Source organism: Malania oleifera, chromosome 8 (genome assembly GCF_029873635.1).
Source record: "Malania oleifera isolate guangnan ecotype guangnan chromosome 8, ASM2987363v1, whole genome shotgun sequence".
Lineage (NCBI taxonomy): Eukaryota > Viridiplantae > Streptophyta > Magnoliopsida > Santalales > Ximeniaceae > Malania > Malania oleifera.
This window is the reverse complement of record NC_080424.1, coordinates 90,484,143-90,494,580: the sequence shown is the minus strand read 5'-3', so window position 1 is coordinate 90,494,580 and position 10,438 is coordinate 90,484,143. Positions and strand designations below refer to the sequence as shown.

General features: G+C 38.5%; 1 protein-coding gene across 1 annotated transcript; it reads right to left on the bottom strand.

Moving 5' to 3' along the window:
• Window positions 1-407: 407 nt before the first annotated feature.
• Window positions 408-4,218, bottom strand: LOC131161539 (protein NRT1/ PTR FAMILY 4.5-like). Its single transcript, XM_058117368.1, has 6 exons — window positions 3,971-4,218; window positions 3,772-3,862; window positions 3,243-3,460; window positions 1,830-2,276; window positions 1,538-1,662; window positions 408-1,462 (listed from the first exon to the last, which is right to left on the bottom strand). Exons 1-6 carry the CDS (start codon window positions 3,971-3,973, stop codon window positions 625-627), a joined length of 1,722 nt encoding a protein of 573 aa, XP_057973351.1. The 5' UTR covers window positions 3,974-4,218; the 3' UTR covers window positions 408-624.
• Window positions 4,219-10,438: the final 6,220 nt, after the last annotated feature.

Here is a 10,438-nt window from a genome sequence, read left to right as displayed (position 1 = left end):
AGAGTGCCATGCCTTTATAAAATCATTCCTTAATCTTGGAAAAAAAGTTGTGAGTATCATTAAGAAGATGCCTGTTTGATGGAATGGATGCGTGCAATACGAGCGACTCTTGGACATAAATTATTAAACTTTGTTTCTGTAATGGATTGGGAGTTTTAGACCAAGTGCCTTTTCAAGCGTTAAGTGTGTCCTATTGATTTTTTTTTTTTTTTTTTTTTATGTTTTTGTTTTTTTTGGACACAGTGTTCACAATGACTCTAATTATTGTCTTAAGATTGGAACCGCAATATTCCTCCGCCATAAGTGAGGGGTTTTCTAATAAAATTAGGAGGTGCCGTCCTCTTTTATCCAAAAAAAAAAAAAATGTATACTTTATTGAACTTCCTTTTGGAGCACACGTTCAACTCTAAGTGTAAAACCCAGCTAGCATTGTTCGTTGTTAAAATAGTATAGCAATTTCTTTTCAAACACTCCACCAATAATTACATCAAATGAAACTGCCCAATAGTAAAAACCCACGAAAAAAAAAGTGTAGTAGTAAAGGAAACTACACAATCTTAGGAAATAAATTCCCAAGTTATACTCATCAGTTCAACCTTCCCCCTAACCTCACCAGTACTACTTTCAAGATTTAACTTCCATCCACATCTTTACCTTTTTATATCTATACCAAGATGCACACACCAAATAAAACCCAAAATTCAGTGCACTCAACCCTGCTAATAACCAATAGTAATAGTTCAACTTGTCTCTATTCAAATTGTTGCTGGCCAACCACCCACCACTGGTCTTGTTCACCACCTCCACCATCACCGTGTTCGTGAAGTACCCAAATGCCACGGAGCAGGAAGAGATGGCTGTGCTTAATGATTTCATAGCCGGTGAGCTCTCTGCGTAAAAGAACTCTAGGATTCCCACCAGTGTGAACACATCAGTTGCTCCCAAGAATACATATTGGAATCCAAGCCAAAACATACTCATCGGTAAAGGATCTTTTGAGTCGACCATGTTATGCTGAACTGCAACAGATTTTCGACGAGTTTCTACTACTCCGGCAATGGCCATGGAAATGGTTGAGAGCAATAATCCAACCCCAACCCGTTGGAGAGGCTGAATTCCAGTGGGAATCCCAGTAAACTTTCTGATTAGCGGGATGAAAATTCGGTCATATACGGGGATCAAGATGAGCATGAACAGCAGGGAGATTGCCGGAAGTGAGGGGCTAGGCACTCGAAAACCCATAATACGTGTGTCCATGGTGGAGCTTTGTTGGATAAAGAAAGTTTGGGCCTGAGCCACACATGTGTTCATGAAGATGGTGCTCAGTATGATTGGGAGCATGCGGATTAGGATCTTTGTTTCTTCAATTTGTGTGACTGTACACAGGTGCCAGGGCCCCAGAGCAACGGCTGTTGAAGCGCTTTGGGTATTGATCCTAACAATTGCAGCCCTATCCAAGAACCTGGTAAATATATTATTATTAGCTAAAGGTTGATCATCACGCTAACATTTGAGTTTGAGAAGTTTGGAGGCACACCTAAACTGATCAGTTTTTTGAAGAATTTCAGTTTCCATCCTAGCCTCATTGTCATGAATCTCATAAAATTCGTGAGCGTTCTCTGGCATTGGGAGGTTTCGGTTCCGAATGGCAGCAACGAATACCTAAATTCAAGCACAGGGTACTCTCTCCTATTAATCAGACTTAAATTTTTATTGCCATTTTGGACTGAGATTATCATCTTCCTTTTTTCTTAAGTTAATATATAAAAATCATTATCACTTTGATACTCTAGACAAGTCCAACAATAGAGAATTTTATGTTGCACTACCTGTAGAATGCGAAGGATGGAGTTACCATTGGGGATATCATGCCGATAAACAGATTTGCCAATGCACAGGAAGATAATGCCAAACAGGACAGCAATGGCGCATGCAGCGAATGCCCAATCCCATCCCTTGTTGCTGCTTATCCAAACAATAAGAGTTACTCCAATGAAGGACCCAACAATGAGGCTGAACCAAAACCAGTTGAAGTAGCTTGAGAGAAGAGCTTTCTCTTTCGGGTCATTCTCGTTGAATTGGCCAGCTCCCAGTGGTGGCAAAGCTGCCTTAACACCACTGCTTCCTAAAGAAATCAAATAGAGACCGATGAAGAGAAATGCAGCCTGCCCACCGTCTGCAGAATGACACTCATTCATTTTGCTGGGAGCAGCATCTTTGCAGGGAATGGGTCTCAGTTGGTCGAAGTGTGCTTGTATTGTTAAGAGGGTGTATCCCTGTAGAAGTACCACAAAAATTAACCGATAGCACATATTACGTACGAGCTTCTAGAAGTACTGATCATACACCAAAGCGCACAGGAAAAAAAGGCCTTGTAAAGTTGTAGCCTAGCTATGTTTCAAATGCAATTGTGTGAATTCATGTATAGGTCTTGCCTATTATCTACATCTTGGTTTGTCTAGTTTTAATTTTTGTTGATATATAACCCATTTCTTAAACAATCCTCGCAAGCTGATGATGATTACTGTATGTTGGGCTTTTGTTTGACTCATTTATGGCAATAAAGAAATTAAGATGAAATATTATGGAACAAAATGTTAAAAGTAGCTCACCAGCAAATCCATTCATTTGCATCCTCATTATTACTAGATGGAAGTGCTTATGCGTAAGGTCAATGGAGTAAACTGTTCAAGAAACTAATTTATTAATCAAGACAAACAAGTTCGACTAAGTTGGACGAAATCTATCACATCTTTTTATTGCCATGAGTTACACATGTCAAATACTTTGCTGAGCTGGGCTGCACTTGTTTAAATTTAATTCAATTTTGAGGGATAAAGTTAGGAGGTGCCGCCCTATATTAGCAAAAAAAAAAAAAAAATGTTAAGTCATCTCACATCGGTTGTGGAATAGACTAATGGTCAGTTATTAAGTGTGAGGGGAAACCTCACCCGATGAGTTAACTTTTTAGATTAAGAATGTCAAGACCACCCAACACAACATTTTTTCCGGATGCCGGGTATGTGATGGATTTAGAGCCAGATGGGCAGGGGGTAGATTATTGGAATTATCCCACATGTTATGGAAGGGGATAGTGGTCAATTTTTAAGAGTGAGAAAAACCTCACAAAAACGACAGATTATTAGATCACAGAACTGAGTGTGTAGCAGAGCACTGTTTCAACTACTTTCAAGGTTTAGATGGCTGTAGTGGGAAATATCCTGGATGGGGAATAAACGTACCAACAATTCTATGCATCCAAACAGGACACAAGTGTTGAATCTGGACAAGTAGGTGTCAGTAACGAACCCCGCAAAGAGAGCAAGCATTAACGTTGTGCCCATGAAGTTTGTAAGAGTTGTGGCTGATCTTGTTATGCTGAAGTTCATGTACGTGGAGAAGTATATTACCAGGCTATTTACGATTGAGGAGTATGCCATGATTTCAAGTCCCTCCATACCTGCATATATAATCCATTAATCCAATCTCAACCTCGCTACTACTACTACTACTCACAATTAAGAAGAATATGAAGAAGAAGAAGATACTATCCAATTCAGGTGGTAGTGTGGGCTGCGGGAGTGCCTCTTATGAGGTCAGGTGTTCAAATTCTTCTGGACTCATTTTCGCCCTTGAACTCCTAAATTTACCTTTCCTTTGGAGTTGTGGAGTCAACTTTAAGAGGCGCAGGATTAGTCACGTGGACCATAAAACGAATACGTGGAAATTCGGTGCGTAATCAAAAAAAAAAAAAGGAGAAGATACTATTACCATATACGAAGAGAACAGCTCTGGTTCCACCAAGCTTTGTTTCTCGTTCATCAGGTTGTTGGGGGGCTCTAAAACCTCCTCCGCAGATGCCCTGTTAATCATTTACAAGTCACAGAAGAAAATGATGGGTAGTCAGTCGGACAGAGTGCTAAAAAATTGTGGGCATAAGCTACTTCGTGAACTGAGCCTGACAGTTTACCATAGCTCTCTGATCAATTCTGCGACCCAAAAATGGGGAAGGCCGGGGAGGCAGCAACGATTCTGATCTGTGACTCTGTGAGCGGCAGCTGTGGCAGCCTTGGGCGTTTCATTGACGCAGTCCTGTTGCTTTATGTCAGTTTTATATGAGGCAGAGCGAACCACCTTAGGAATGGAAAAGAGTACAGCCGCTCGCCCATTTTATTCTGCACTCACATGGGCAACCACACGGAAGGGATTTCCTCTGATAAATGGGCTTAACAAAACGTTAGACTATATAGTAATACGATGCAAAGTGGGGGATAAATGCCCTCTATGATTGTACCTTCATTGAGAAAGGTTCCTTGTTCTATCACAAGATCGAAACACAAACTGGCTTTGTGAAGTCTAATTTTGTTTGATCCGGATGATGATTTGACTCAAAATAATGTTGCGTTTTTTTTTTTGGGGAAATTTTGGTCCGTTTTGTAGTTTATTGTGATTCCTATGTGCATGATATATATAGAAACCGTTGTTTCAGTTTGGTAATTAGAGTTTTTCTGATACAGTTTTGAGAGAGAGAGGAAAAATTGTACTGCCGCACTCTATATTTTTTCCTGTTAATAGTGAAATCTCTGTAACTCTGTGAACGTAGGAAAATTGTCAAACCACATAAATACTGTCTTGTGTGTGCTTATTTTCTTTGACGTGTTTTTTTTTCTCTATTTTGTTTCTCATAATTTTTTTTTTTTTTTAGGAATTTTGTGATAATTTCCCTACAATTGGTATCAGAACCTAAGATTAGGTTTGAGTGGGAGCAATGGCAGAGGAAGTAGGAAAGGCACCTGAAATAGAAAAGTTTGATGACACATACTTTGGATTCTGGAGGATGCAAATCGAGGATTATCTTTATGGGAAGAAGTTGCATTTGCCGCTTTTAAGGATGAAGGATGATGAATGGATTCTTCTTGACAGATGGGTACTAGGAGTTATCAGGCTAACTCTGTCTAGGTTTGTTGCACACAATGTCGTAAAGGAAAAGACCACAATAGATATGATAAAGGCTTTTTCTGGTATGTATGAAAAGCCGTCAGCAAACAACAAGGTGCATCTGATGAAGAAACTGTTCAATTTGAAGATGGCAAAGAATGTATCAGTAGCACAACATCTGAATGAGTTTAACACTATCACAAATCAATTTTCGTTTGTAGAAATTGATATTGATGATGAGATCTGTGCACTGATCGTTCTGGTTTCCTTGCTAAACAGTTGGGAGACAATAAGGATGGCAGTAAGCCATTCTACAAGAAAAGAAAAACCAAAGTACAATGACATACGAGATTTAATTTTGGTTGAGGAGATTTGCAGCAAAGATGCAGGTGAAACCTCAGGATCTAGTTTTGCCCTAAACTTTGAGACAAGAGGCAGAGGTAATGATGGAAATTCAAATCGAGGCAGATCAAAATCTAGAAATTCTAATCAGAACAGAAGTAAATCTAGATCGAGCCAACAAGTACAATGCTGTAACTGTGGGAAAATGGGTCACTTTAGGAGGCAATGTAAAAGTGTTGACCTTATTGGTCATGCCCGATTTTGATTATGACAAATACTCATTGTATCTAATGTGTGTTTGAGTTTTTGTGCAGGAACTAAGACTGTTAAGATCAAGATGTGCACAAAGCAAACAAAGCCTGAAAACCAATTTATAATTCAGTATTGTAATATATTTAATTGGTCTGTAATATTAATTAGGGCTATTTGGTTTGTAATAAGCTCACACACATCACATGTATGATTTATTACGTAAGCTCAAACAAACCATGAATGAGAAAGGACCTTAGAAAGACCGGTCGACCGACACCAGACTTTTTCGGTGTCTTCAAATTAAACCTCAAGTGACAAGTGACCCTAGGACACACATATTTACACATATGTTTGTTAGGCACTTGAATAAGGCTTGTTTGTTTCGAAACGTGACTGAAATGTACACATGGTGCACTTTCGGTTGACTAGTTAAGTCAATTCATTTTGACCTGGTTGACCGAAACCTCCCTGGGTTAAAGTTTGACCATCTCAATGACTGAATCAGGTAGTTCAAAAAGTTCTGGTCGACCGAAACCTCCCTAGGTCAAAAGTTTGACCATCTGGTCGACCGACCACTTTTGTACTCCAACTACCTGGTCGACCGGAGAGTCCTCGGGAGAATTCCCAGCAGCCTGGTCAATCGAACCAGCCAGTTCAAAATGGCCTGGTCAACCGAACCTCGAAAAATTGAGAAATCTTCTTCTCCTGGTCGACCAAGACCTTAGTTCAAAAGTCTCCTGGTCGATTGAACCATATGAGACTTGGTCGACCGAACCTATTCTGGTCGACCGAACCTTTCAGGTTGCCCTAATTTTTTACCACACTTAATATTTTTTAAACAGAGTTAAAATGCTTTAAACATCATTAAACTTTCCTAATAATACCTAATAGGTCCCCAACGGTCATATTATCTCTCATGTCTATAAATATGAGCTCATTTGAGAAAATTATGGGTGATTAGCCACCTTGATTAGGGAAGAATTCTTTGAAAAATAAAAACCCTATACTACTCATTTTCTTACTCAAATAACTCAAGCTTACCTTCTATTATCGCCTACATCATTTGTAAGTAGATTGAGTTTGTGTTTGGGAAGGTTTGCTCTTCATATTTTGTTTGTTTGACATAATTTTATTTGAAAGCAAAACCTGAGGATTCTTAGGGGTCTTTGTTGATAAGTCTATCCTAAGAAGACTTTGTTAGATCTTCTAAGCTTGCATCTTCATTGCAAGATCTTGAGAAGAGTGTATTTGTTTTTGGTTGCAAAAACTTTTTCAAACACTTCCGAATATCTATTGCGCTTTTATCTTGCAAAATATTTGAAGAGATATCTGTTTGTGTGACAGTGATCTTTGTTACAATATTCTTCCACTCATATATTATTTGTTGAATACAAAGAATACACATCTTTTGCAAACCAAGCATACACATTAATTTAATACTTACATGCTTAAGATATCTTGCTTATTGATATGCTTGAGACTTGACATCTTTGTGTGAACTTATTTGTTGAATATCTTGTGATACAAAGATTGCTTGTTTGACACTCTCATGTATGCATTACACTGATAGAAAATACCTTTGAGAGTTGAACCATTTAGACCACATTGAGCTTACATATTGAATCATATTGTGGTGTATGTTATTACGCGCATTTGGGTACATATCTGCTTTACACAAAAGCACAAACACTGTACCATCTAATCATATACACATTTGTTGTATATCCAGGCACAGGCCTGAAGAGGGAGACTAGCCCTGGAATAGTCCTGGATTGACTTAGACTCGGTTAGGAAAGCTAGGTGCGTCGTTCTGTTAAGGCGTGTAGGTTGAGGTCAGCCCCGTTATTTTGACCTGGTTAAGGTCGAGGTCAGCCTTATGTTAATTTGACCTAGTTGTAAACGGTGCCGTTCCACCCTTAAGTGAGCTATTAGTGGAATCCTATGGCTTGCGAGCTAGAGGCGGGGACGTAGGCACAGTTGATTGAACCCCGATAACATATCGTGTGTTTGATTATATTTCTGCAATTTATACTTACCGCACATGTATGTTATAGGTGAATGATGTGTATGACTTAATTTCCACATTATACTTATCTACGCATTTGAAAATTGTATAGACTGACCCTAGGTTGTGTATTTACTATTGTTGGATAAATTAACCTAGTGAAAAAGTTTTAAATTCCAATTCAACCCCCCTCTTGGGAATACACCAATTCTAACAATTGGTATTAGAGCTTCGTTGTACTTGACTTAAACATTTTTGTAAAAAGATCGCAATGACTCACATTGTTGTATCCCCATTTGGCAAGGGACAGTCACTTTCCAATCCTCCAGTATTTTGTGGTGTCGACTACACAATGTGAAAAGTTAGAATGACCATATTTATGAAATCTATGGACTGGAGGGTCTGGCTTGAGACTGCTAAAGGACGATGTGTACAAATAAATGAAAATGACTTTAATATGATTAATTCTAATGCCATGGATATACTGTACTGTTCTGTAGAGACTAATATTTTTGTTGAGATTGTGGCATGTAGTAGTGCACAGAATATCTGGGATGAACTCGAAAGAAAATATGGAGAGTCCCAGGAGAATGAGACCACCACTCAGGCAATGGTAAATAGTAGGGGAATTGCAGTAACAGTCAGTGAGGTATATGCCCCTATCTTAGCCTCCGTAGATGATCCTATTGCTGATTGCTATGATGGATCTAATGTTGAATCATCTATTGAATATTATGATAGTTTTGTCATTAATGCACTTGATGATTCTCATGTTGAATACTGGAATACATCATGCAATGAATCATCCGATTGCCCGAGTGATATCTATGCTATTAGCTCAGACAATAATCCATGTGATGCATGCTTTGATGACTCTTGTGCCAAATCATGTGATATATTGTATGATGAGTCATCTATTGGTTTTAATGATAATACTGTATGCATTGATTCGTATGAATGTTATCGTAATAAACTTTGTGATGAATCATGTATTGAATTTTACAATGAAAGCATGCCCTCACATATAGAACTAGAAAAGACCTCATTTTAAATGCATAGAATTCTAGTTGAGATATCAAAGAAGAAAACATTCTTGAAAGATGAAAATGAAAAGGTGGCAAAGCACTTAAATGATTTGAAGAAATATCGAGCCACACTAGAAAGGAGAAAAATGGAGAAAGCTTTGAAAATCATTTGCTTAGAAAGAAAAAGTAAAAATTATTCTAAAATGCTTTTTAAATCCCCAAGTGATAAAGACAATCTAAACAACCCCTTCGGGCCTAAAAAGAAAACTCGTTTCAAAAAGGGTTCAGGTTGCTTACATAGAATCTACAGACTAGCCTCACTAAAGAGAAATGGAATAAATAAGCACAATTCCTCACGTGTATTCTATACCTACTTATTTTGTAAATCTATGTGGCATACGTGGTTTAATTGCTTACTAAGAAGTTCCAGAGGACTAGAAAAAGGAAATGAAATGGATAATCAGCGAAGCAAACCCCGTAGGACTTGGGAAAAACAAATTCAAACTGGAAATGCATTCTTCCTATCATTCTTTTGTTCCTAGGTTTAGGGGTTGTGACGATTGTAGGATTAGGAAGTGATTGATGATTAAAACGAAATTCTTAGTATGCACACTCACTAAGCTATCTTGTTATATTAAGAACTTTTATCCACTTCCAAATGGACATGGCATGTATGCCCGGCATTTAGTTCCAATTGCTTAACCCATGTCGACATGAAAGACATAAAGTTAAGCAGCAGTTTTCCATTACACAAAGTTGAATTTTAGGGTTCGATATTATATCTCACATCATTATACCCTAAACTCACTTTTAAACGTGAAAGGCCTAAAACAAAATCAAGATATCAATCTAGGCTTAAAGCACCACTGATCTTGAATGACTAATGCATATTGTGTGCTTCTCATAGCTATAACCAGATTTGAAGTACCTTCTAGGGAATTGGTCTCTTTGAATTTAAGTTGAAAATCCTTCAATTCTGGTTTATCTTATCCATAGGGAGTCATCACCAAACCACGATCACGCTCCGTGAATTTTTCACTCATCCTTTGGTTCGTATCCTTGCTCCTCTATGTCTTCATTTCTATAGGATACTCTCCAAATCACCTAAGAGCATTGTTTTAAGAAAAAGCCTCATACTCCTTAGTGCTCAGTGCCCAAAATAGGTCAATAAGTATATTCTTGGTACACACTTCACTTGAGTACCCTATCACCAAGAATCCCTAAGAATCATGTTTATACTTTTACATATCAAATTTGGACCTTAGGGAGAACTTTGGATAAAAAATTAGGCAAAATTGGGAAAATCCACTATGCTCGATCGACCGAGCACTTTAGGTATAAAATACCTCGGTCGACTAGAACAGTGTTGACTTTGACCCTTACGGTCGACCGAACCCTAGTGAACAAGTTCCCTCGGTCAACCAACAGTTCCGGTTTCCCCCTAGTCGACCAAAACTTGGCGCCGTGCACCCCTTCGGTCGACCGGTCATCCTAGTTCATTTGCTCCTCGGTCGACTGAATTGTGTCGGTACCTAGGGAATTTCAAGCGTCGGTCGATTGTATCTACTTCTGGTGGACCGAGCTGCGATATATATATTTATATATATATATATATATATATATGATTTCTTCATTTTCAGCTTATTTGCGCGAGAAATCTTGAGAGAATTCCCTTTCCTTCTTTGCATTTCGATCAATCCAAGCCTCATATCTGCACTACCATGGCTCACATTGAAGCCCACGATCTTGCACACGCGGAGGATGAGTATTTTCTCTCAGAAAGGTGCAAAGTACGGTATATACGGGAGTTTCATCCCAAGGAGGCTATACTAGGTAAGATACTCGATCTAGCCTTCATGAATCAGTATTTTAGAAA

Excerpts from the sequence above, each read along its gene's own strand:
- LOC131161539 (XM_058117368.1), bottom strand. Across the intron at positions 3,461-3,771 it reads AGCTGTTCTCTTCGTATATG|GTATGGAGGGACTTGAAATC; the intron begins GTAATAGTATCT and ends TTATATATGCAG. Across the intron at positions 1,663-1,829 it reads CCATCCTTCGCATTCTACAG|GTATTCGTTGCTGCCATTCG; the intron begins GTAGTGCAACAT and ends GCTTGAATTTAG.